Source organism: Salvelinus sp. IW2-2015, linkage group LG1, assembly GCF_002910315.2.
Source record: "Salvelinus sp. IW2-2015 linkage group LG1, ASM291031v2, whole genome shotgun sequence".
Lineage (NCBI taxonomy): Eukaryota > Metazoa > Chordata > Actinopteri > Salmoniformes > Salmonidae > Salvelinus > Salvelinus sp. IW2-2015.
This window is the reverse complement of record NC_036838.1, coordinates 33,683,440-33,711,274: the sequence shown is the minus strand read 5'-3', so window position 1 is coordinate 33,711,274 and position 27,835 is coordinate 33,683,440. Positions and strand designations below refer to the sequence as shown.

The 27,835-nt window shown below is 40.4% G+C and overlaps 1 protein-coding gene across 1 annotated transcript in view; it reads left to right on the top strand.

Moving 5' to 3' along the window:
• esyt1b (extended synaptotagmin-like protein 1b) overlaps positions 1–27,668 on the top strand; it is a 45,582-nt gene extending 17,914 nt beyond the window's left edge. The window contains exons 23-52 of the mRNA XM_070444406.1: positions 44–115; positions 634–720; positions 854–1,000; positions 1,133–1,242; positions 1,323–1,527; positions 1,677–1,853; positions 9,293–9,375; positions 17,298–17,346; positions 17,478–17,567; positions 17,711–17,806; positions 17,996–18,067; positions 18,151–18,237; positions 20,781–20,927; positions 21,238–21,371; positions 21,751–21,883; positions 22,069–22,175; positions 22,307–22,448; positions 22,629–22,805; positions 23,123–23,205; positions 23,555–23,603; positions 23,808–23,897; positions 24,127–24,222; positions 24,410–24,481; positions 24,563–24,649; positions 24,817–24,963; positions 25,048–25,184; positions 25,466–25,597; positions 25,705–25,807; positions 26,059–26,108; positions 26,304–27,668. Of these exons, the coding sequence (XP_070300507.1) occupies positions 44–115; positions 634–720; positions 854–1,000; positions 1,133–1,242; positions 1,323–1,527; positions 1,677–1,853; positions 9,293–9,375; positions 17,298–17,346; positions 17,478–17,567; positions 17,711–17,806; positions 17,996–18,067; positions 18,151–18,237; positions 20,781–20,927; positions 21,238–21,371; positions 21,751–21,883; positions 22,069–22,175; positions 22,307–22,448; positions 22,629–22,805; positions 23,123–23,205; positions 23,555–23,603; positions 23,808–23,897; positions 24,127–24,222; positions 24,410–24,481; positions 24,563–24,649; positions 24,817–24,963; positions 25,048–25,184; positions 25,466–25,597; positions 25,705–25,807; positions 26,059–26,108; positions 26,304–26,331 (3,189 nt within the window). The 3' untranslated portion in view covers positions 26,332–27,668. The remainder of the gene's footprint in view (positions 1–43; positions 116–633; positions 721–853; positions 1,001–1,132; positions 1,243–1,322; positions 1,528–1,676; positions 1,854–9,292; positions 9,376–17,297; positions 17,347–17,477; positions 17,568–17,710; positions 17,807–17,995; positions 18,068–18,150; positions 18,238–20,780; positions 20,928–21,237; positions 21,372–21,750; positions 21,884–22,068; positions 22,176–22,306; positions 22,449–22,628; positions 22,806–23,122; positions 23,206–23,554; positions 23,604–23,807; positions 23,898–24,126; positions 24,223–24,409; positions 24,482–24,562; positions 24,650–24,816; positions 24,964–25,047; positions 25,185–25,465; positions 25,598–25,704; positions 25,808–26,058; positions 26,109–26,303) is intronic.
• Positions 27,669–27,835: the final 167 nt, after the last annotated feature.

Here is a 27,835-nt window from a genome sequence, read left to right as displayed (position 1 = left end):
GTGTGTTTGTTTTGACTGTTTATTTATTGTGGTGTGTTTCTAGCTTAAGAAGAGTGGGAAGGAGCCAAAAGTGGGAGCTGAACTTGTTGTGGGGGGGACTTCCCATAAAACTACGGTGAGACAGACAACCCATTCAATGTGTCCTGTTCAAATTTGACATATGACACTGTAAAACCATTCAATGTGTCTTAAAAATAATATGTAATATTAATATGGTATTCTACCCCAAGCCATAAGACTGCTGAACAATTAATCAAATGGCCACCCAGACTATTTACATTGACCCCCCCCCCTTTTGTTTTTACACTGCTACTACTCGCTGTTTATTATCTATGCATAGTCACTTTACCCCTACCTACATGTACAAATCACCTCAACTAACCTGTACCCCTGCACATTGACTCTGTACCGGTACCCCCTGTATATAGCCTCATTATTGTTATTTTATTATTACTTTTTATTTTATTTTTTATTTTATTTAGTAAATATTTTCTTAACTCTATTCCTTGAACTGCATTGTTGGTTAAGGGCTTGTAAGTAAGCATTTCACGTATATGGCGCATACAATTTGATTTGATATTTTGATCTGTGACAGTGAATTACTGCTCATGCCTCCTTTCTATCTCTATTAAGGTGTGTGATCGCACCATCTCACCCCAGTGGGAAGAGGCTTTTTACTTCCTGGTTCATGACCCCAGAGAAGAGCTCCTCATAGTGAAGGTAAGTGTGTATGTTAAAAAAAAAWTTTTTTTTAGATCAGAGCTTAAAGACTTGGGTTTTTATAAAAGGGTACTATACTCTTCACAGAATTACGAGGTCATTCATCCATCTTCCATTTTCTCTTCTCCTCTAGTTGTCTCACAGTTGGACCTTGCCTATTGGTTCTCTGGTGGTACCAATCAGAGAGCTGCTGTCAGAACCAGATCTGGTCCTGGATCAGTGGCTGAGTCTGGATGGAGCCTCACCTGACAGTCAGATTCTACTGAGGGCTGAACTCAAGGTGAGACACACTTGCACTTAACAAACACTCTATTACTCTGTAGGAGGCACTTTAGACGTGTGTTAATTCACTGCATGATATTTTGTGATAAGGTTATATGGTGGTGTTATTAAATGTGTTGTTCTACTACAGCTGCTGTGTCCCAAGAAGTGTGAGATTGATGTGGAGAGGGCAGATCAACCCAGAGCTCGAGCCGCCTCTACTGCTGAACAGAGACTGGAGAGAGACACAGTGCAGAAGAGGTAGAACAAATGAGGGTGTACTAATACATACATACACACAAACACACACGATTAACCAATTTCTCTTTTATTCCACCAAGTCTGCTCAGGTCTAGTTCAGTGGACACTCCCAGTGCTCCAGTCCCCAGCCTTCCCTCTATCCAAGCACCAGAGCCAGAGAAGGCTAAGAGAGTAACAGCTACTGAGATGGTCTCTGGGAAAGTACCTGAGGAGCTCACTGAGGAACCCAGTCCTCCTGAAACACTCCCCACACACACCAACCCTGATCCCAGCTTTGGCTCTGAGGTGAGATACAGTATGCCAGTGAAGGCCATTATTACAGTTGTTTTCTTTTGAGGTATACAGTACAATATCACATACAGTACTGTGTGAATTAGGTATGTCATGCTATACTGCTGTATTTGTGCAGTCTTGTTACTAGTGTTTGTTTTTAGGGGGTGCTGAGAATCCACCTACTGGAGGCCCAGAATCTTATCGCCAAGGACAACCTGATGGGTGGCCTGAAGAAGGGCAAGAGTGACCCTTACGTCAAGATCAACATCGGAGGGGTCAAGTTTAAGAGTCATGTGATCAAGGAGAACCTCAACCCTATCTGGAACGAGATGTATGAGGTATGGAGGGAGTTGTAGTTTTTAGGAAAAATGTGTTGTGTCTATATACATTTTGAACCGTAAACCCACATTAACTTGTATTTTGTCAGTACAGCTCCATGTACATAATATATTATACAGTATGTAACGTTGTTCGTCTGAGGAAGCAGGAGTAGACCAAAGCGCAGCGTGGTACGTGTTCATGATGTTTATTAATAACCTGAACACTAAAACAAAAAACTAAAGTGGAACAAAACGCAACAGTTCTGTCAGGTACTCACACAAAACAGAAAACAACTACCCACAAAACCAACATAGAAAATGGCAACCTAAATAGGCCAACCAATTCAGGCCACCATAAACCTACATACCCCTAGACCATACAAAATCCCCATAGATAAACAAAAACCCGAGACAAGAAAAAAACTAAACAAACCATCCTTGTCACACCCTGACCTAACCAAAAAATAAAGAAAACAAATATAACTAAAGTCAGGGCGTGACACAGTATTACATAATACTTAGGGTAGTGTTACATCAGTCTAATCATAAACATATAGTAGGGTGTTCACCCATAAAATGATGAATTAATTAAAGGTTTACACAAATATGCCCATTCAATTCAGTAAGAAAAACAACAGTCCAAACCCCATGTCTCTACCATACAGTGCGTCCGGAAACTATTCAGACCTCTTGACTTTTTCTACATTTTGTTAGGTTACAGCCTTATTCTAAAATGTAAACTGAAATCACATTTACATAAGTATTCAGACCCTTTACTCAGTACTTTGTTGAAGCACCTTTGGTAGCGATTACAGCCTTGAGTCTTCTTGGGTATGACGCTACAAGCTTGGCGCACCTGTATTTGGGGAGTTTCTCCCATTCTTCTCTGCAGATCCTCTCAAGCTCTGTCAGGTTGGATGGGGAGCGTCGATGCACAGCTATTTTCAGGTCTCCAGAGATGTTAGATCGGGTTCACGTCCGGGCTCTGGCTGGGCCACTCAAGGACATTCAGAGACTTATCCCGAAGCCACTCCTGCATTGTCTTGGCTGTGTGCTTAGGGTCGTTGTCCTGTTGGAAGGTGAACCTTCACCCCAGTCTGAGGTCCTGAGCGCTCTGGAGCAGGTTTTCATCAAGGATCTCTCTGTACTTTGCTCCGTTCATCTTTCTCTCGATCTTGACTAGTCTCCCAGTCTCTGCCGTTGAAAAACATCCCCACAGCATGATGCTGTCACCACCATGCTTCACCGTAGGGATGGCGCCAGTTTTCCTCCAGATGGGACACTTGGCATTCAGGCCAAAAAGTAAAATCTTGGTTTCATCAGACCAGAGAATCATGTTTCTCATGGTTTGAGAGTCCTTTAGGTGCCTTTTGGCAGGGCAGCCAACTCTAGGAAGAGTCTTGGTGGGGATGGCATCCCAGGTGTACTCCAATCAAGTTGTAGAAACATCTCAAGGATGATCAATGGAAACAGGATGCACATGAGCTCAATTTCAAGTCTCATAGCAAAGGGTCTGAATACTTATGTAAATAAGGTACTTCTGTTTTTTAAAAATTATAAATTTGCAAAAATGTAAAAAATAAAAAGGTTTTCGCTTTGTCATTATGGGGTATTAGATTGATGATGCCATTTKAAAAAAATCCAGAATAAGGCTGTAACGTAACAAAATTTGGAAAAGTCAAGTGGTCTGAATACTTTCCGAATGCACTGTATGACATTACTTTTGTGATTCAAGCATGAAGCATCACCCAGCAACTCACGTGGTTGCTATGACTTAAGCTCCACCGACTAAACCTGACCTGTATGGATCTCAGCCACTCCGACAAGCCCTCTGATTGGTCAATGCGTTCTGATCGTTTGAGACTAGCCAGGATCTATCTATTCAAACAGGGACCACAGAGCCTGCCTCATCCATATATCCATGGATCAATGAATGTCATTTTTTATTTTTTATATTCTGCTGTCAGTTTAATTACATTTACAGTTCATAAAGGTTTAAACATTGTAAAACAAACACCTCTACAGCAATGTTCCCTCTAAACTGCGCGCGTCAGCGGCCGCGCACTTCCTGCAGGACTGCCGCGCAGAAGATATGCCAATGACGTGCAGAGACGCAAGAGATTGAATTTAACTGAATTCGCCCCATTAGTTTCACTATATATATCACCGTTTTTCCTGTGATCGAATCAACATTATATCATCCCCTTTTCAATGTAACAAAACAAATCAAACGAGTCTGCTAGTTGACAAGTTATTAGCCCAGTTATAGAGAAGTATAGGTCAGACATGGGGAGTTACTGCTTCCTACAAGCAACACAATCTCACTCAAAAATATACACAATAAGTATTTCAGCAGATTTCGTGATATTTCAGCAGATTTCGTGTGTTTCTGTGTGGCTTAATTCGTGTGAAAAGACCCCAAAAAATGGTGTGATTTAATTCGTAGGAAAAGACACACATTTTTGTGCGACTTCATTGATAGAAAAAAAACATTTGGGGGGGCCAACGAGTCAGCACTTTGATAGATTTTGGGCAATCGTGTTCTACACTGCTTTTTTTTTGTGTCCCACATTTATTTATATAAAAAACAAACGTGTTAACAACCCAATATTGTTAATCAACCAGGTTGTCACCGAAATACATATAATATTATAGTTGCCTTACGTTTTTTATTTTTTATTATTTAATGCCAATGCTGTTTTTTATGCTTGTTTTCGCTTAATACTTTGGGATACTGGTACTATGTCGGATTTTATGAGGGTCGCCAGATTGGAGTAAAAAACTGTATTTTTCTGTGTTTTTTTGTGGTATCGATGAAGGTATTTGATTTGGGAATGGGGATACATTTTCTTGATGGGAAATTAATTCATCAATAAATGTGGGGAAACAAAAGACCTGCAAAAAAAATCTGTTTGGTTTAAATTCCTCTTGTGTACCTTCATGGCATTTTCAACTATAACGAATCTGGACTATGATCAATTAAGCCATATCAATGCAGTTAAACAGGTTATTGTAAAAATAAAGAATTATGTTGGCTTATACTTATGGAACTTCCAAGGCTGTTTCRTGATGATTATTATGGTCGTGTCAATCTCACGTCTAGTTATGTGATCTAGTGGTGGGAAGMATTCTGTTTTTCAACATTGTGTTGGGTGTAATTACATTGATATAAGCTACAATGGGCGTGRCGGATAGAAKTARTCACKACACGTGGGATAGAGCCTTACATCAACGCTGCCTGAAGCTGAATGGAAAGTGCTCTGCCCTGACCAGTTATTCAGAAGAAAACCCTCTGTGACTTTTATCATTATTACAATGTCTGCTGACATTGAACATAGCTTAGGGTTAGGGTATTTAATTAATTTCAGACTCCTATGCCACTATTCCCAACATCCTATACCCCATAGGTTGTAAAGAAACCCTTTTTAAGGTGATATAATTTGTATCATTATTATAGGGCTGTGAAACCCATAGCCGAATGACTTCAGACTGAGCATTTCTCACCATTTATTTACGTAGAGCAATTTCCGTTTAATAGCAGGTAGTGTCCATTTATTTACAGTAGTGTGTTGATTAATTATTGCTTTCTTCAGTGGAAATACTGAATATGTATAAAAATGCCAACTATACCAAAGCTAAATCAAGCAGAGATTTACAACTATTTAACCAAGTTAATAATTACTGAAACATGCAAACTACAAACATTTAACCAGATGAAGATAATTAATACAGGAATCTAGTTGGCTATAACATGAGTGTGTGTGTGTATATTTGTGTAAGTGTGTGTGTGTATTATAATTTCCCATCATAAAAATGTATTTCCATTCCACCATCAAATAYCTTCATCGATACCACAAAAACAAAACAAAGAAATCTGTATTTTTTCTCCAATCTGGCAATCCTCATAGAATTCGACATGTATAAAATGCATTATGAAAGAAATGGTGTAATGTACACGAAAAAGTGGAGCCTTGTATTAACTGGATTATGAAAAAAAAATTGTAATATAGGCTCCATGAAATATGAAATGTGTTATGAAGAAAATTGTGTAGGCTTAATTAATAATAATTTATAGTATTTTGTAAAGTGGTTTCTTGCATCATACAACACAATACAATGCAATTTACAGTCACCTATTTGGCCCATGGTGTTACAGACTGAGTAAAAAAATAATTAATTAATGTCAAGCCCTGGATAATGTTTAAAAAAAAATAAGTCTCATGCAATTGAACACAACATACTGTAGGCTATATCATAGAAATCAAAAGCTATTTCCATGTGAACATTTTATGTGATTTGCCCAATTGGTTTTGTTGGTAGKCCTACATTATGCTCAAATARCCACAATAGCCTGTTGCCTACTGTCTCAAACTGTAAGGGTACAGCCTCAGTGTTCACTGTAAACGMATGCCGGAAGTTGCACAAAATTCCACAATGTTCAAGTTTCCGCTCACAAGACCTCACATTTGCTACGTGCCCCAAAGAATTAGAGGGAACATTGCTCTACAGTCTACCACACCTCTACAATTAAAAACTAGACAGTTCTGATAAAGATATGTGTACTCACCAACGCCCAGTCACCTTACTAACTGTCTATGCCTGTTGGTCACTACCAAAGTTCCCACATTCTAGTTATATAGGTTATATATTTTATGGTTTCCATGACCACATTCATAGAATTTAGAACGAAGTACCATTCTATCCATTCCGCAACTACACTACATGACCAAAAGTATGTGGACACCTCATTGTTGAACATCTCATTCCAAAATCATGGGCATTCATATGGAGTTGGTCCCCCCTTTGCTACTATACCAGCCTACACTCTTCTGGGAAGGCTTTCCACTAGATGTTGGAACATTGCTGTGGGGACTTGCTTCCATTCAGCCACAAGAGCATTAGTGAGKTCGGGCACTGATGTTGGGYGATTAGGCCTGGTGTTTGATGGGGTTGAGGTCAGGCCTCTGTGCAGGCCGGTCAAGTTCTTCCATACCAATCTCGACAAACCATTTCTGTMTGGAYCTCGCTTTGTGCACATTGTCATGCTGAAACAGGAAAGGGCCTTCCCCAAACTGTTGCCACAAAGTTGGAAGCACRGAATCTTCTAGAATGTCATTGTATGCTGTAGCGTTAAGATTTCCCTTCACTGGAAYTAAGGGGMCTAGCCAGAACCATTAAAAAMAGMCCCAGACCATTATTCCTCATTCACCAAACTTTACAGTTGGCACTATGCATTGGGGTAGGTATCGTTCTCCTGGCATCTGTAAAACACAACTTCGTCCATTGGATTGCCAGATGGTGAAGCGTGATTCGTCACTCCAGAGAACGCGTTTCCACTGCTCCAGAGTCCAATGGCGGCTAACTTTACACCTCTCCAGCCAACGCTTGGCATTGCGCATGGTGATCTTAGACTTGTGTGTGGCTGCTCGGCCATGGAAACCCATTTTATGAAGCTCCTGACGAACAGTTCTTGAACAGTTCATGTGCTGACGTTGCTTCCAGTCCAGAGGCATTTTGGAACTTGTTAGTGAGTGTTGCAACTGAGGACAGATGATTTTCACGCGCTATGTGCTTCAGCACTCGACGGTCCCGTTCTGTGAGCTTGTGTGGCCTACCACTTTGCAGCTGAGCTGTTGTTGCTCCTAGACATTTCAATTTCACAATAACAGCACTTACAGTTGACCAGAGCAGCTCTAGCAGTGCAGAAATTTGACAAACGGACTTGTTGGAAAGGTGGCATCCTATGACGGTGCCATGTTGAATGTCACTGAGCTCTTCAGTAAGGCCATTTTACTGCCAATATTTATCTATGGCGATTACATGGCCTTGTGGTCGATTTTATACATGGGTGTGGCTGAAATAGCCAAATCCACTAATTTGAAGGGGTGTCCACCTACTTTCGTATATATAGTGTACCTTGTGATGTCATGGCTAGCAGTTTGCAATATGAAATTTCTGCTGGACAATCACAAAGTAGCCTAATACAATGATAATAATGATCACTTAGGTGCCTGGAGTTTCACAAACGATATGAACAGGATCAGATGTCTCTTGATCAGATGTCTCTCGATCTATTTTTAAACTTGGTTTGAGCTTTCGTAGTGTCCGTTGAGTTCTTACTCTGATAATTAGAACCTGACATAATGAATCAAAAATCATTTGATTGGATATTAACTCAAATATGATTCTGGCAGTGCTAGAAGACCATTTTGCCTTACCCTGTAATCTTCTGATTGAATAGGACCCCTGTTATTTTAATTAGGCCAAATGCTTACTACTGCTGTCGTGAAGGAATGCAACGTTTCAACTAAAGGTGTACTTTAAAAAAAATACCTATGTTAGGTTCTAATTATCAGAGTAAGAACTCGACGGACGCTATGAAAGCTCCTTCTCGCTAAACCTTGCATCTTTATTGCTAGGCAGGAAACTAAGTGATATGGGCAGTAAACGGTTCCTTTTCCCTTAACGTGACCTGACCTGACCTGACCTCGACCCCCTTATCCACAGCTCTCTCCCCCTTATCAGTACTGCCACATGTGACCGTTTTCGCTGCACTCAGCCCCTCCCAAGCTTAATTGCACCCCTCATGTCTCTATTATAACTAATGATTAATAATAGTTCAAGCTCAGAAATCCAAACCCATCACCTAAGTAATGTGTGGTCATTTGTAGCAGTTATCCTCAGAGTATGGTCATAAAAATAAAATGTCAATTTTTGTTTTCTCACAGATTTTTTTTTGTTTAGCCTAAATACTAAAATAAAATGCAGGTACTTACCAACACCCTCCTTCACACAACTGACTCCAAATCTGAGTAACTGTCTGTTAAATGGAATCTTTGATGTCATCCGCATTGCGATGTCATCATTTATGACCATGACATTACCACTCTTAAGGGTCCTGAGCCCTGTGTGCATTTGCATAAAACACATTGAGTGAAGATGTTGCATAAAATCCCCCATAATTTAATCTCAAAATCATTGAAATGGTTGAAAATAAACCATTTGTCACGTTTAAATATTTCCTGTGAATTATTATTTTTTTTTTACATGTTTTTTCCAATTACCTTGACTGTTCTCTGAATAGATAAGACATTTGCTTTAAGTAACTCCTAAGCAACCTGTATAGCGACTATAGAATTGACCCCAGCTCTGGCCAAGTGTAACCAACATTGTATTCTGACTGTAGTCAACATTGTTTTCAACTTTAGCTCTCTGCAGCACTCTCTTCTTTCTCTATCTAATTGTGGTCTTTGTCTGTGGAAACTGTTCTCTATAACTCCATTTCATGAAATATATTGCTCTCTGATGAGTGGAAAGAGTGGAAATGTGTACTTTGTACACTTAACTGTAAAAATATTAGTATAAAATATTTTACATTTTGTCTATCACTGTCTGTCGTGCTCTATATGTGTGATTCCTCTCTATGGTTTTAACATCATTGTGATGATTGTCCCCAGACTGTGATGACACCACAGGCAGGTCAGGAGGTCCAGGTAGAGCTGTATGATAAAGACATGGACAAGGATGACTTCCTGGGCAGGTGAGAAACTGGCACTCTATTYCCTATATAGTACACTACTTTTGACCAGAGGCCATAGGGCACTGGTCTGGTACTCAGCCGATGTCCTGTAATGTTTTGTTACCCTGTTGTTGTCTTGGTTNAGATCAACATCGGAGGGGTCAAGTTTAAGAGTCATGTGATCAAGGAGAACCTCAACCCTATCTGGAACGAGATGTATGAGGTATGGAGGGAGTTGTAGTTTTTAGGAAAAATGTGTTGTGTCTATATACATTTTGAACCGTAAACCCACATTAACTTGTATTTTGTCAGTACAGCTCCATGTACATAATATATTATACAGTATGTAACGTTGTTCGTCTGAGGAAGCAGGAGTAGACCAAAGCGCAGCGTGGTACGTGTTCATGATGTTTATTAATAACCTGAACACTAAAACAAAAAACTAAAGTGGAACAAAACGCAACAGTTCTGTCAGGTACTCACACAAAACAGAAAACAACTACCCACAAAACCAACATAGAAAATGGCAACCTAAATAGGCCAACCAATTCAGGCCACCATAAACCTACATACCCCTAGACCATACAAAATCCCCATAGATAAACAAAAACCCGAGACAAGAAAAAAACTAAACAAACCATCCTTGTCACACCCTGACCTAACCAAAAAATAAAGAAAACAAATATAACTAAAGTCAGGGCGTGACACAGTATTACATAATACTTAGGGTAGTGTTACATCAGTCTAATCATAAACATATAGTAGGGTGTTCACCCATAAAATGATGAATTAATTAAAGGTTTACACAAATATGCCCATTCAATTCAGTAAGAAAAACAACAGTCCAAACCCCATGTCTCTACCATACAGTGCGTCCGGAAACTATTCAGACCTCTTGACTTTTTCTACATTTTGTTAGGTTACAGCCTTATTCTAAAATGTAAACTGAAATCACATTTACATAAGTATTCAGACCCTTTACTCAGTACTTTGTTGAAGCACCTTTGGTAGCGATTACAGCCTTGAGTCTTCTTGGGTATGACGCTACAAGCTTGGCGCACCTGTATTTGGGGAGTTTCTCCCATTCTTCTCTGCAGATCCTCTCAAGCTCTGTCAGGTTGGATGGGGAGCGTCGATGCACAGCTATTTTCAGGTCTCCAGAGATGTTAGATCGGGTTCACGTCCGGGCTCTGGCTGGGCCACTCAAGGACATTCAGAGACTTATCCCGAAGCCACTCCTGCATTGTCTTGGCTGTGTGCTTAGGGTCGTTGTCCTGTTGGAAGGTGAACCTTCACCCCAGTCTGAGGTCCTGAGCGCTCTGGAGCAGGTTTTCATCAAGGATCTCTCTGTACTTTGCTCCGTTCATCTTTCTCTCGATCTTGACTAGTCTCCCAGTCTCTGCCGTTGAAAAACATCCCCACAGCATGATGCTGTCACCACCATGCTTCACCGTAGGGATGGCGCCAGTTTTCCTCCAGATGGGACACTTGGCATTCAGGCCAAAAAGTAAAATCTTGGTTTCATCAGACCAGAGAATCATGTTTCTCATGGTTTGAGAGTCCTTTAGGTGCCTTTTGGCAGGGCAGCCAACTCTAGGAAGAGTCTTGGTGGGGATGGCATCCCAGGTGTACTCCAATCAAGTTGTAGAAACATCTCAAGGATGATCAATGGAAACAGGATGCACATGAGCTCAATTTCAAGTCTCATAGCAAAGGGTCTGAATACTTATGTAAATAAGGTACTTCTGTTTTTTAAAAATTATAAATTTGCAAAAATGTAAAAAATAAAAAGGTTTTCGCTTTGTCATTATGGGGTATTAGATTGATGATGCCATTTTAAAAAAATCCAGAATAAGGCTGTAACGTAACAAAATTTGGAAAAGTCAAGTGGTCTGAATACTTTCCGAATGCACTGTATGACATTACTTTTGTGATTCAAGCATGAAGCATCACCCAGCAACTCACGTGGTTGCTATGACTTAAGCTCCACCGACTAAACCTGACCTGTATGGATCTCAGCCACTCCGACAAGCCCTCTGATTGGTCAATGCGTTCTGATCGTTTGAGACTAGCCAGGATCTATCTATTCAAACAGGGACCACAGAGCCTGCCTCATCCATATATCCATGGATCAATGAATGTCATTTTTTATTTTTTATATTCTGCTGTCAGTTTAATTACATTTACAGTTCATAAAGGTTTAAACATTGTAAAACAAACACCTCTACAGCAATGTTCCCTCTAAACTGCGCGCGTCAGCGGCCGCGCACTTCCTGCAGGACTGCCGCGCAGAAGATATGCCAATGACGTGCAGAGACGCAAGAGATTGAATTTAACTGAATTCGCCCCATTAGTTTCACTATATATATCACCGTTTTTCCTGTGATCGAATCAACATTATATCATCCCCTTTTCAATGTAACAAAACAAATCAAACGAGTCTGCTAGTTGACAAGTTATTAGCCCAGTTATAGAGAAGTATAGGTCAGACATGGGGAGTTACTGCTTCCTACAAGCAACACAATCTCACTCAAAAATATACACAATAAGTATTTCAGCAGATTTCGTGATATTTCAGCAGATTTCGTGTGTTTCTGTGTGGCTTAATTCGTGTGAAAAGACCCCAAAAAATGGTGTGATTTAATTCGTAGGAAAAGACACACATTTTTGTGCGACTTCATTGATAGAAAAAAAACATTTGGGGGGGCCAACGAGTCAGCACTTTGATAGATTTTGGGCAATCGTGTTCTACACTGCTTTTTTTTTGTGTCCCACATTTATTTATATAAAAAACAAACGTGTTAACAACCCAATATTGTTAATCAACCAGGTTGTCACCGAAATACATATAATATTATAGTTGCCTTACGTTTTTTATTTTTTATTATTTAATGCCAATGCTGTTTTTTATGCTTGTTTTCGCTTAATACTTTGGGATACTGGTACTATGTCGGATTTTATGAGGGTCGCCAGATTGGAGTAAAAAACTGTATTTTTCTGTGTTTTTTTGTGGTATCGATGAAGGTATTTGATTTGGGAATGGGGATACATTTTCTTGATGGGAAATTAATTCATCAATAAATGTGGGGAAACAAAAGACCTGCAAAAAAAATCTGTTTGGTTTAAATTCCTCTTGTGTACCTTCATGGCATTTTCAACTATAACGAATCTGGACTATGATCAATTAAGCCATATCAATGCAGTTAAACAGGTTATTGTAAAAATAAAGAATTATGTTGGCTTATACTTATGGAACTTCCAAGGCTGTTTCRTGATGATTATTATGGTCGTGTCAATCTCACGTCTAGTTATGTGATCTAGTGGTGGGAAGMATTCTGTTTTTCAACATTGTGTTGGGTGTAATTACATTGATATAAGCTACAATGGGCGTGRCGGATAGAAKTARTCACKACACGTGGGATAGAGCCTTACATCAACGCTGCCTGAAGCTGAATGGAAAGTGCTCTGCCCTGACCAGTTATTCAGAAGAAAACCCTCTGTGACTTTTATCATTATTACAATGTCTGCTGACATTGAACATAGCTTAGGGTTAGGGTATTTAATTAATTTCAGACTCCTATGCCACTATTCCCAACATCCTATACCCCATAGGTTGTAAAGAAACCCTTTTTAAGGTGATATAATTTGTATCATTATTATAGGGCTGTGAAACCCATAGCCGAATGACTTCAGACTGAGCATTTCTCACCATTTATTTACGTAGAGCAATTTCCGTTTAATAGCAGGTAGTGTCCATTTATTTACAGTAGTGTGTTGATTAATTATTGCTTTCTTCAGTGGAAATACTGAATATGTATAAAAATGCCAACTATACCAAAGCTAAATCAAGCAGAGATTTACAACTATTTAACCAAGTTAATAATTACTGAAACATGCAAACTACAAACATTTAACCAGATGAAGATAATTAATACAGGAATCTAGTTGGCTATAACATGAGTGTGTGTGTGTATATTTGTGTAAGTGTGTGTGTGTATTATAATTTCCCATCATAAAAATGTATTTCCATTCCACCATCAAATAYCTTCATCGATACCACAAAAACAAAACAAAGAAATCTGTATTTTTTCTCCAATCTGGCAATCCTCATAGAATTCGACATGTATAAAATGCATTATGAAAGAAATGGTGTAATGTACACGAAAAAGTGGAGCCTTGTATTAACTGGATTATGAAAAAAAAATTGTAATATAGGCTCCATGAAATATGAAATGTGTTATGAAGAAAATTGTGTAGGCTTAATTAATAATAATTTATAGTATTTTGTAAAGTGGTTTCTTGCATCATACAACACAATACAATGCAATTTACAGTCACCTATTTGGCCCATGGTGTTACAGACTGAGTAAAAAAATAATTAATTAATGTCAAGCCCTGGATAATGTTTAAAAAAAAATAAGTCTCATGCAATTGAACACAACATACTGTAGGCTATATCATAGAAATCAAAAGCTATTTCCATGTGAACATTTTATGTGATTTGCCCAATTGGTTTTGTTGGTAGKCCTACATTATGCTCAAATARCCACAATAGCCTGTTGCCTACTGTCTCAAACTGTAAGGGTACAGCCTCAGTGTTCACTGTAAACGMATGCCGGAAGTTGCACAAAATTCCACAATGTTCAAGTTTCCGCTCACAAGACCTCACATTTGCTACGTGCCCCAAAGAATTAGAGGGAACATTGCTCTACAGTCTACCACACCTCTACAATTAAAAACTAGACAGTTCTGATAAAGATATGTGTACTCACCAACGCCCAGTCACCTTACTAACTGTCTATGCCTGTTGGTCACTACCAAAGTTCCCACATTCTAGTTATATAGGTTATATATTTTATGGTTTCCATGACCACATTCATAGAATTTAGAACGAAGTACCATTCTATCCATTCCGCAACTACACTACATGACCAAAAGTATGTGGACACCTCATTGTTGAACATCTCATTCCAAAATCATGGGCATTCATATGGAGTTGGTCCCCCCTTTGCTACTATACCAGCCTACACTCTTCTGGGAAGGCTTTCCACTAGATGTTGGAACATTGCTGTGGGGACTTGCTTCCATTCAGCCACAAGAGCATTAGTGAGKTCGGGCACTGATGTTGGGYGATTAGGCCTGGTGTTTGATGGGGTTGAGGTCAGGCCTCTGTGCAGGCCGGTCAAGTTCTTCCATACCAATCTCGACAAACCATTTCTGTMTGGAYCTCGCTTTGTGCACATTGTCATGCTGAAACAGGAAAGGGCCTTCCCCAAACTGTTGCCACAAAGTTGGAAGCACRGAATCTTCTAGAATGTCATTGTATGCTGTAGCGTTAAGATTTCCCTTCACTGGAAYTAAGGGGMCTAGCCAGAACCATTAAAAAMAGMCCCAGACCATTATTCCTCATTCACCAAACTTTACAGTTGGCACTATGCATTGGGGTAGGTATCGTTCTCCTGGCATCTGTAAAACACAACTTCGTCCATTGGATTGCCAGATGGTGAAGCGTGATTCGTCACTCCAGAGAACGCGTTTCCACTGCTCCAGAGTCCAATGGCGGCTAACTTTACACCTCTCCAGCCAACGCTTGGCATTGCGCATGGTGATCTTAGACTTGTGTGTGGCTGCTCGGCCATGGAAACCCATTTTATGAAGCTCCTGACGAACAGTTCTTGAACAGTTCATGTGCTGACGTTGCTTCCAGTCCAGAGGCATTTTGGAACTTGTTAGTGAGTGTTGCAACTGAGGACAGATGATTTTCACGCGCTATGTGCTTCAGCACTCGACGGTCCCGTTCTGTGAGCTTGTGTGGCCTACCACTTTGCAGCTGAGCTGTTGTTGCTCCTAGACATTTCAATTTCACAATAACAGCACTTACAGTTGACCAGAGCAGCTCTAGCAGTGCAGAAATTTGACAAACGGACTTGTTGGAAAGGTGGCATCCTATGACGGTGCCATGTTGAATGTCACTGAGCTCTTCAGTACGGCCATTTTACTGCCAATGTTTATCTATGGCGATTGCATGGCTGTGTGATCGATTTTATACATGGGTGTGGCTGAAATAGCCAAATCCACTAATTTGAAGGGGTGTCCACCTACTTTCGTATATATAGTGTACCTTGTGATGTCATGGCTAGCAGTTTGCAATATGAAATTTCTGCTGGACAATCACAAAGTAGCCTAATACAATGATAATAATGATCACTTAGGTGCCTGGAGTTTCACAAACGATATGAACAGGATCAGATGTCTCTTGATCAGATGTCTCTCGATCTATTTTTAAACTTGGTTTGAGCTTTCGTAGTGTCCGTTGAGTTCTTACTCTGATAATTAGAACCTGACATAATGAATCAAAAATCATTTGATTGGATATTAACTCAAATATGATTCTGGCAGTGCTAGAAGACCATTTTGCCTTACCCTGTAATCTTCTGATTGAATAGGACCCCTGTTATTTTAATTAGGCCAAATGCTTACTACTGCTGTCGTGAAGGAATGCAACGTTTCAACTAAAGGTGTACTTTAAAAAAAATACCTATGTTAGGTTCTAATTATCAGAGTAAGAACTCGACGGACGCTATGAAAGCTCCTTCTCGCTAAACCTTGCATCTTTATTGCTAGGCAGGAAACTAAGTGATATGGGCAGTAAACGGTTCCTTTTCCCTTAACGTGACCTGACCTGACCTGACCTCGACCCCCTTATCCACAGCTCTCTCCCCCTTATCAGTACTGCCACATGTGACCGTTTTCGCTGCACTCAGCCCCTCCCAAGCTTAATTGCACCCCTCATGTCTCTATTATAACTAATGATTAATAATAGTTCAAGCTCAGAAATCCAAACCCATCACCTAAGTAATGTGTGGTCATTTGTAGCAGTTATCCTCAGAGTATGGTCATAAAAATAAAATGTCAATTTTTGTTTTCTCACAGATTTTTTTTTGTTTAGCCTAAATACTAAAATAAAATGCAGGTACTTACCAACACCCTCCTTCACACAACTGACTCCAAATCTGAGTAACTGTCTGTTAAATGGAATCTTTGATGTCATCCGCATTGCGATGTCATCATTTATGACCATGACATTACCACTCTTAAGGGTCCTGAGCCCTGTGTGCATTTGCATAAAACACATTGAGTGAAGATGTTGCATAAAATCCCCCATAATTTAATCTCAAAATCATTGAAATGGTTGAAAATAAACCATTTGTCACGTTTAAATATTTCCTGTGAATTATTATTTTTTTTTTACATGTTTTTTCCAATTACCTTGACTGTTCTCTGAATAGATAAGACATTTGCTTTAAGTAACTCCTAAGCAACCTGTATAGCGACTATAGAATTGACCCCAGCTCTGGCCAAGTGTAACCAACATTGTATTCTGACTGTAGTCAACATTGTTTTCAACTTTAGCTCTCTGCAGCACTCTCTTCTTTCTCTATCTAATTGTGGTCTTTGTCTGTGGAAACTGTTCTCTATAACTCCATTTCATGAAATATATTGCTCTCTGATGAGTGGAAAGAGTGGAAATGTGTACTTTGTACACTTAACTGTAAAAATATTAGTATAAAATATTTTACATTTTGTCTATCACTGTCTGTCGTGCTCTATATGTGTGATTCCTCTCTATGGTTTTAACATCATTGTGATGATTGTCCCCAGACTGTGATGACACCACAGGCAGGTCAGGAGGTCCAGGTAGAGCTGTATGATAAAGACATGGACAAGGATGACTTCCTGGGCAGGTGAGAAACTGGCACTCTATTYCCTATATAGTACACTACTTTTGACCAGAGGCCATAGGGCACTGGTCTGGTACTCAGCCGATGTCCTGTAATGTTTTGTTACCCTGTTGTTGTCTTGGTTTGAAGCATTCTTTGTAGTTCCCTGTAAGTGTTTAGTTTCATTTTGGACTACAATGATGCTCCATKTTTTTTGTACAGGTGTAACATCAGTATGAGAGACATCATACACTCCCAGTATACAGACCAGGTAAGGTTTACATGTCTCCCTCTTCTCTTGTACTAAATAATGTCTGTACTCTCTTACATTGGAACACTCATCTTCATATTGCATTACTTTTAGTTTCAGAACATCTGATGTGTGATTTGTGTCTGTTCCAGTGGTACACTCTGAATGATGTGAAGTCAGGTCGTGTTCACCTGGTACTGGAGTGGGTACCAACAGTATCAGAACCAGACAGACTGGATCAGGTCAGTTCTATTTCTCTCCTCTCTGTCTCTACAAATGTTTTTTTYCCCTTCTTCTTTTGCCCTATCTCTCATTCTATTACTAGTTTTTAACCTTTTAACCACCTGTTTTGATTTGATTTAACTCTAACCTCCTCATGTTTCAGGTGCTGCAGCTGCAGTCTCTCCAGTCCTACCAGAACAAGGCGGTTCCCTCTACTGCTTTGCTCTTCGTCTACATGGATAGAGCCCACTCACTGCCTGTGAGTCACCTCAGACACTGAGCCACTTTGAACTTAAAACCCTGGCATTGGTTTGTTGTCATTGGGTCTGTTGTTTTTTGTAGCTGTAATATGGGTTAAGCACAGATGTTKCTTTTTTATTTTGTCTAGTGTCTCACAATAATTTTTTGTTATGACTGTTGTATTGTTTGATCTCTATGTTTGTTGTAGTTTAAGAAGAGTGGGAAGGAGCCAAAGGCTGGAGCTGAGCTAGTTCTGGGGAAGACAACCTACAGAACCAAGGTGAGATACAGTACATGTAGAGCTGAGATGTTTGACTTGTAACAGGATCTGCCGTGAAAGTGAACTTATTTGTCTCTCTGAAGGTGTGTGATCGCACCAACTCCCCCCAGTGGGATGAGGCTTTCTACTTCCTGGTTCGTGACCCCAGAGAGGAGATACTCATAGTGAAGGTGAGRKTTCAGTCTGGATGGARTTGCTAAACATGRATAATGTTTAATCTTAACATAATGTCACTCACTAGGGGTGTAACGGTACACATATTCGGAACGAACCGTTCGGTAAAGGGACCTCGGTTCGGTCCGCACTGTGAACCCGAAGGAATAACTTTAAAAAATTATATTGACAAAATAAAAACACTAAGCCTATATACGTTGCGTTGTAGGCTTATGCCTCTTGAGTAAATCTGAGCTGATAAAACATTTCAGGCTATTCCGTTAAAATAACTAGAGCCTATGTACACGTTGTAATCAAAATTAAAATCTTAATGGCCGCATTTCAAATTGTTCTTTTGTTAAGCGCAGCCGGGAACTAGTTCTGTATGATGGCGAGTGGTGGGATCGATAAACCAGAATTGGAGGATCCTCCATCATTTAAATCTCCAGGTTGGGAACATTTTGGATTCCCAGTAGATTACAACGGCGATGGACAGAGAGTTGTGGATAAAAGATTAACAGTATGTCGCCACGCTCAACGAGAATAGCTTATGCAGCTGCCAACAACTCAAATATGTTGACACATTTACGCTGACATCACRTATACCGGAGCAAGATGGAAACGCAAAGAAACACAACATTGTCTCCCCTCTGCATTTWYWWTTTTTTWATTTCACCTTTATTTAACCAGGTAGGCAAGTTGAGAACAAGTTCTCATTTACAATTGCGACCTGGCAAGCAGCCATTGAAGCAGCCCTTGTGTCATGTATTTCTAGGAGTGGTGGGTGTAGAGTCAGGCGCAGAGAGCAAACTTCCAAAGAAATGTGTTTATTTCACGTAGTCAAGCCAAACCAACAGGCAATGCCCAATGAACACATATGTCTCCAAAACCGGGAAGAACATAATACGCAGGCACACAAAAAAAAAAATAATAATAATTTTAAAATAAATATATAAATAAATAGATTTTTTTTTAAACCAACACCACTGACAGTAGGATAAGCCCGCACAACAGCAAGCGCGCACTAGAAGTTTAAATAGACAAACTAATGAACCAAAATGAGCAACAGGTGAAAACAATCAGACAAAACCAACAGAAAAGAAAAAGGGATTGGTGGCAGCTAGTAGACCGGTGACGACGACCGCCGAGCACCGCCCGAACAGGGAGAGGAGCCACCTTCGGTGGAAGTCGTGACACCTTGGCAGCTGATTCTGACCTGGCCAAAGAAATTACAAGAGCGATAGGTAGGCTATGTTTATATATTTTGTAYAGTATTTGGTTTATAGCACCCTGTAGTGTGGTGCGTACTGGCAGCAGAGAAATCAGGCGCAGGAGAGCGAAAACTGATTTAAAACGGTGTCGTTAAATATCCATAAACCACCGTCAACAGAACAATACAATAAATGGGTCAAACAAAACCCGGTAAATACCAGCATACCGTGCATAAGCACTACAAGAAACAATTACCGACAAGGACGTGGGGGGGACCAGAGGGTTAAATACACAACATGTAATTGATGGAATTGGAACCAGGTGTGATGGAACACAAGACAAAACCAATGGAAAATGAAAAGTGGATCAGCGATGGCTAGAAGGTCGGTGACTTCGACCGCCGAACGCAGCCCGAACAAGGAGAGGGAGCAACTTCGGCGGAAGTCGTGACACACCCCTTCTCTGTGGTTGAGAATAGGGGGTTTCAGCACCTCGTGAAAGTGCTCGAGCCACGTTACGAACTTCCCTCTTGCACCCTTTTCAGCAAACAGGTAGTACCCGCTCTATATAAGCAAGCCAAAGCCAATGAATTGGCCAATGCACCCTGTGTTGCGCTTATTACTTCACAGTGACAGCCTATTATATTACGCCAGAGTGGGAGATGTACTGCGCTACAGACACGCCCCCTTTACGAGAGTCACAAGTGCGTATCTGGCACTAAAGGAGGCAGTGTCATGGTGCGTTCGTAACCAAGTAGGAAGTGGGATTTTACCACATACGACTGGGACAAATCCACTTGAATGGCCCTTCAACTTCTAATTTAGTGGGAAACTCATCTATAATTCTGAGCACCCACTTCTCCCACATGGTGACCTCTGATGTAACCTACTAAGGAAATGCCTCTATAACAGCATTTTCGGGAGTTAAATGCAACAACAAAAGATTATTCATAAAAAGCCATCTATTATTGTGTTTTGTTTTACTTTATAATTTGTTTTCAAGCCTAATAGCTGTACTCTTAGTTTATAGTTGACGTAGCTTGTTGGCGGTTAGCCAGTTGTTCAAATCACATGAATGCGTCCAACTGGTATTTGCGTCTGGTAAATTTCCACCTCCCATAACGCCCAACATARCAATCCTGTCACAACAGTCAATCCCGGGAACATTGTGAATGCTGAACATTGTGAATGGCATTTAATTTCCCCGCTGTACCGAAACCAAACCGAACCATAACCCCACTGTAAACAGCTTGCACAGTCACTGTGAAATGCAATTCATCCATACAAATCTCCCATTCTACCTTTTTCTCTTTTCMTTTCTAATTCACTCTGTATTTATCTTTCTCTAGCTCTCCAGTGCTTGGGATCAGGCGATAGGTTCTCTGGTGGTACCAATCAGAGAACTGCTGTCAAAACCAGATCTGGTCCTGGATCAGTGGCTGAGTCTGGATGGAGCCTCACCTGACAGTCAGATTCTACTGAGGGCTGAACTCAAGGTGAGACACACACACTTATAGTCGCACTCACAAACATCAACTATCAATGTGAGGAACAAAATGTACCATATAGTACACAAAGTGCTGCATGTATGTAATTTAGCAGACACTCTTATCCAGAGCGACTTACACTAGTGAGTGCATATATTTTTGTACTGGTCCCCGTGGGAATTAAACCCATAACCCTGGCGTTGCAAGCGCCATGCTCTCCCAACTGAGCCACATGGGACATGTTATGTACTTTACCTGCACCTAGCAGTCTAATCTTAAAGCTATTGGTAAGTAATTAGCWGCATGTTTTCGTTCACAGATCCTGAACTCAAAGATGACTGAGGGTGTTGGGCTACCACAAGGTCCAGAAGCTATTACTCTTGGGAGATACAGTGAGGAGCAAGTTACTGCGACCAATGAGGAGAAACAACACAGTGAGGTGCCCTCTGAGGAGTGAGTTTTGTCTTGGCCCCTCCCAGTATTCAAATTGTTGAATTGTAATTATAAGTTGATTGCAAATGTATGCAGTGTAGGGTTTTCACGTGGCAAGGGAACAAAACATGAAGCGGACAAMATTTCCTGAAGAAAACAGTCCTGATGTTGGAAACAAGCATGTTGTCCCCCAGAATGACATGTTTTTTATTGCACAAAATATGTTACATACAGCAGGTTTTTTAAAGGACCAAAGAGTTTAATCTGCTTTGTGTTTTCCTTTTTGCCACGGAAAATCAGGGATCGTATGTTTGTGATACTGGTATCGTGACAACCCTAATAAAGTGTATGTAAATGATAAAACCCTTCAACATGTGTGTCTCTTTGCGTGTATTCTCAGGTCTGTTGCAGTCTCCAGCCAACCCGCTGTCTCAGAACCTGAAGAAGAGGTCTTTGAGGCTGCCAAAGAAGACCCCAGCCCTCCTGAGACACTCCCCACACACACCAGCCCTGATCCCAGCTTTGATACTGAGGTGAGATCCTGGATGTGGATGTCTGTATATGGGTTTCAAGATGCATTCTGTGGAWGTGTTTTTATTGAAACCAAGAGTTTATGTATTAACAAGATAGATTCTAATTGATTTTGATATGAATTGCATGACCGACTACAACTTTATAGCTGCAGGTGAAAGTATTGACGTGTGTTTTTGACCGACAGATAGAGGAGCAAGAAGACAGTGAGGTGGAGGAACCTATCACCATCACCCAACAGTCACTCACAGCAGACACTGAGGAGCTCCAACCCTGTCAGAGGCCAACGGCAGGGTGAGCTYCATTCAACAACGCATGCAGAGAGCTTTTCATGTACTCTGACTCTGCATAGACAATCTTCAGTGTGGTGAAGCAACTATAAACAGGCTGTGTGTGTGTTTGTGTTCCTGTGTGTGTATACTCAGGTCTGGTATAGAGGACATTGCCMRAGCTACAGTKTTTAGCCTTCCCTCTGTGTCTGTACCTGAGAAAGCTGAGGCCATGCCTGATGTCGTCCTTGAAACACGCCCTCCTCACACAACACCTAACCCCAGCTTTGGCACAGAGGTGAGTGCTTCACTGAAGGGACAACACAAATATATTGCTTAGACCAATAGTTTGAACCAAAATGTAAAGGATTAAACCAAAAATGTGTCAAAAAGACTATAATATTTCATATTTTGAGAATACTAGGATGCCTTCAAAACGTGCTTGAGTGTCACTGGGGTTATGTTGTTTGTCCTGTAGGGGGTGATGAGAATCCACCTATTGGAGGCCAAGGATCTGGTTGCCATGGATAAGCTGATGGGGGGCCTGAAGAAGGGCAAGAGTGACCCYTAYGTCAAGATCAACATCGGAGGGGTCAAGTTTAAGAGTCATGTGATCAAGGAGAACCTCAACCCTAYCTGGAACGAGATGTATGAGGTATGGAGGGAGTTGGAGTGTTTAGGAAWGCTCATCTCTCTAGGACAGGGTATTGGACATTGTGTACATTTAAATGAGCAGTAAAATGTATTGTGCGGTGTTGTAAAAAGTAAAAGCTATACAGTTTAGAGTAGAGATTGTTTGTATGAGCTGCAGTGTCTCYACTCGTGGATCATTATGAAGGGTTTTGTCGTAAAAATGTATCTGAGACMACTAGAAGTTTGTGACCTTTGTACATTTTCTTCCTTATTATCATGTAATAGTATTCTTTATGTGTTTAGTTTTGTTATTGATTTTCCCTGATGTCTATTTCCCAGACTGTGCTGACCCCCCAGGCTAKAGAGGAGATCCAGGTAGAGCTGTATGATAAAGACATGGACTCTGATGACTTCCTGGGCAGGTGTGTTCTAACTGGGCAACTATACACTGTTTAATCAGTAGCCTGTTATTGATACTCAAGGGATACGTCCCAAATGGCACCCTATTCCCTTTATAGTCCACTACTTTTGACCAGAGCCCTATGAGCCCTGGTCAAAAATAGTGCACCAAGTGAGGAAACAGAGTGCTATTTGGGATGCACACAAGATAAGAGGTACTGTCTTTATACACTTTGGCCTTATGGTAGACAGCTTTGCAAAGTTTTTCTACTTTTCTACTATTACGTATCAAACAGATCTATATAAGAAGTCACAAGAATCTAATGCCATTTTGGACAGTTGCCAAAACGTTTTTTTTTTTTTTGTGTGCAGGTTTATGATCAGGCTGAGTGATGTCATCAGGTCCCAGTACACAGACCAGGTGAGTCAAGAGTCTTTATAGAGAAAGTCAGGGCAGAGTTTGGAATTGATTTAATTCCTCTGTCCTGTGGCCCTTTTATCAATGTTTTGATTATACGTTTTGATTGTGAGGTTATTACTGTTGTCACAGTCTAGCTTTACATTCTACCTCTACTGATTGTGCTAGATTTGTACACAGTCTAATGCGTATATTTCTGTGTTCCAGTGGTACACTCTGAATGAAGTGAAGTCAGGTCGTGTTCACCTGGTACTGGAGTGGGTACCTACAGTATCACAACCAGACAGACTGGATCAGGTCAGTCCCACTCCTTTCTCAGTTTCTTCTGTCTCTCTCATCTCCTATCTCTTTCACTATGATTTCAGTTCAGCAATCTCTTTCCTCCCCGTCCTATCAGTCACTCCAAGAAAGTATTTCTATTTGCAGAAAGCAGTTGATTCACATTCCATAACTCCTGCTATGTGGTATAACAGAGCACAGATGTCACGAGATGTCTCAATGTAACTCTTTCCTCCCCAACCTCCAGGTGCTGCAGCTGCAGTCTCTCCAGTCCTACCAGAACAAGGCTGTTCCCTCTACTGCTCTCCTCTTTGTCTATATGGACAGAGCCCACTCACTGCCTGTGAGTCACCTTTGACCTTTTATTCTGTTGTCATGTTACCATGATCTTGATGGCCTACTGTCATCTGATGTTTGTGTTGTTTCATTGCTGATACATTATCTCACCATAATAGTCTTACATTATCAATTTTTYCCCTTATCAGTTATGTCTTTAAGTGACCTAGAGTGACCTTTATCTGTGTTTCTAGTTAAAGAAGAGTGGGAAGGAGCCAAAGGCTGGAGCTGAGCTAGYTCTGGGGAAGACAACCTACAGAACCAAGGTGAGACTCAGYTTACAATATCACGCTTGTAATTTGTCTTAGATTGACCAACTAACGTCTCTTTTCCCTATCTCTCTTAAGGTGTGTGATCGCACCCACTCCCCCCAGTGGGACGAGGCTTTCTACTTCCTGGTTCGTGACCCCAAAGAAGAGATGCTCATAGTGAARGTGAGTGGTTGTTTTAGTGTCATTGCAAGCACTTTGCTTTCTCTTGCGTTACTCATTTACAACAATATACAATTTCTTTATTGTCCGTTCATGTGGACATTTTGTTAATGTCAGCAGCAGGTCAGAAACTTAAGGGTGTCTCCGTCTCTCTCCATCTCTACATGTAGCTCTCCAGTGCTTGGGATCAGGCGATGGGTTCTCTGGTGGTACCAATCAGAGAGCTGCTGTCARAACCAGATCTGGTCCTGGATCAGTGGCTGCATCTGGATGGGGCCTCACCTGACAGTCAGATTCTACTGAGGGCTGAGCTTAAGGTGAAAAACACACACACACACACACTTCTGTATCCTCTATTGTTACTGTTAAAATGATTACTTACAAAATGTATCTTTCAACAGATTCTGGACTCTAAAATGGTGGAGCTGATAGGTCAAGGGACACTGCCGTGCGCTGCAGGAAACTGTGGGCAGGTGAAGCTGTCTCTTTCCTATGCCTCAAAGGAGAAGAAACTCACCATTGCAGTCCATGCCTGCAGGTCTGCATCTGAGTGTCTGCATCAACTCAACTCTTTTCATATAGCAAGAGCACAGAGTTTGTCATTGTCAGGTCACATGATGGTCTGCAAACACTACTGCCCCCTACATATAGCCTAGCTTTGAACTCACTGCTAAAGAAARGGTCCATTCATGTAATGATATCCCTATTATATATTTTCAACAAATTCCTCATACTGTACCTCTTTCTCTTACTTTACTATTTGACCACACTGGTTTTTAAGGCCATGGATCATGTTATATGTTGTGTGTTTCTGTATAGGGATCTGGAGTCCTCCAGTAAGGATGGCCTAGACACCTACATCTCCCTCATGCTRCTGCCAGACAAAACCAAGGCCACCAAGAGGAAGACCAGCGTCAAGAAGAGAGACCTGAACCCAGAATATAACGAGAGGTGTGAGATGTTATGTGTGTGTGTCTCACTGCCAACTGAGTCATTTGAAACTATCTGTGTTAAATGGCGGCAGAGTGTAAAAGTATTGTCCCTGCCCCTCTGTKTAGGTTTGAATTTGATTTGTCTGTGGAGGAGGCCAGGCGCAGGCATCTGAGTGTGTCGGTGAAGAACAGCTCAGCGTCCTTCAGGAGCAGCGATATCATTGGACAGGTCAGCCTGGGCTTGGATTACTGCATCTTCTTTTATGGCTATATTTTACTCATCATACTAAACTGTATCAACTGGGTAGCTTTGGAGTAAACATGGGTGTCTGAACCTTGTTTTTTTCTTTCTCACCTGGTGCAAATGATGACTCATGCTTCTGTTCCACCCATGCAATATCATGTTAGTATTATGCAAATGACACTTGTTTTGAATGCTGTGTAAAGTAATATTTGTTCTTACCAAACTTCTTCTTTCAGGTGCACATAGAGCTGGCTCAGATTGACCTGGCCTCTGGTGTAACAGAATGGTGAGTAGTAGCCATAAAACAGGTAGCAATTAACTAATTGATTGATTGCACTAACGAAGGTTGGTTGACTGACAATTTAGCCATAATACACTGACCTTGACGCTGTTATTATGTGTGCGTCTTCTCGTTGGAGTGGTAGCCATACAAAATGATTGATTAATTAATTAACCCACTTTTACTTTAACCCTCCCACAGGTTTGACTTGAAAGAGGAGGCTGAATAGTGGATCTGTCTGCAGCTGTCATACCTGTTATACCAAAGGTTTAAAGTTAACCTGTACAGCCTAACTCACGCTGATGCCTTCCCCCACCTACCTTTACCGCTGCTGCAGCCTGCTCTGTCCTTTCACCTCGCGTCACTTGTCTGCCTGTTAATGTCTATCTCTATATATTCACATATCAATATTATCACTAAAGACAGGGCAACTCAATACGTCAGACAATCTGGATTGGACCAGAAAGTCAGTATTAGATGGTATAAACTTCAGATTAAACTTAGTATTAATAGTTATGATGTAATAGTTATGAAGGTCAAAATGTGTATATACTTACGAATGTTACACACTTTAAGAAGGTTAAGGGTTATACCTGCTTATGAAAGTTACTTTTTAAATTTATATTACCAACTTGTTAGAGTTATTTGAAGATCATTTGAAGGTTATGTACGTTGAAGGTTAATGTACTAATGAATGATAGTTATATGCATTTATCTTGCCAGTGAGGAAGGAGTTCATGTTATCAAGGTAAAGAAACTCTTTCCTTAAACAGGAAGTGAATAGGGACCAGAAAAATGCATTGTCAGGATACAGTATCAGTTCGGTATTTGATAATACCAAAGTAACAAACATGATTTGGAAGAAATATAAGGGAATKATATAATATATTATGGAATGTTATTTGTTGTGGGTTGTTAAGTWTGTTAATATTAATAGAAGGATAATGAGGAATATGTAAGATTGAAAGTACAGTATTATGGGCTTAGATACAGTAAGGGTCCTTGCATTTTCAGTCTCATGTAGTCAGATACACAATACACCTTAACCCGCACGCCTTTACTCAGTGTCTAGTCAGGAATCTCCCTTACTAAAAGAGCATTGCTTTTATGTTACCTTACTTTGCCTTATGTTATTACACAGAGACTACCACTATAGTATATAACAATGATATATACAGTACTGTCATCCATATATTATCCATGTGAAATGCACCCAATAGCCAAAGTCACTCTGATAATACAGATTACAGATACTGACCAGTGGGGTTCAAATGTGTTAAATAGAGTGTTAACAGTTATTCCTTTTAAACTATTTATCTGCCATTTTTATTTTCCTCAGTCATTGTCATATTGTTGGTTTTGCTCCATTCCATTTTGTTACATATCTTTTTGTTTAAACATTTTACTTGCCCTTATGTTACTATACTGCKTTGATGTGTTTTACATTTGTGTATTTTTGTTTTATTGCAGCAGATTTTTTAACACATTACAATTGTGCATATATTGTCCCTTAACTTTGCCAAAATGAAAATTCCTTTGAAAAAATAAAGACGGTAATAAAATCAGTGTGCATCGTGGCAGTCAAACACTTTTTGCACCTTAAGAAGAGAGCAATCTCCTGTGGTACAGATACTAGTCCTCAAGTCCTACAAACCTACTAGTGGRGTTAAAAATTGAACCAAAATTATTCTGCAAACTGATTAAAATGCCATATTACTCCGTGTGGTATACAT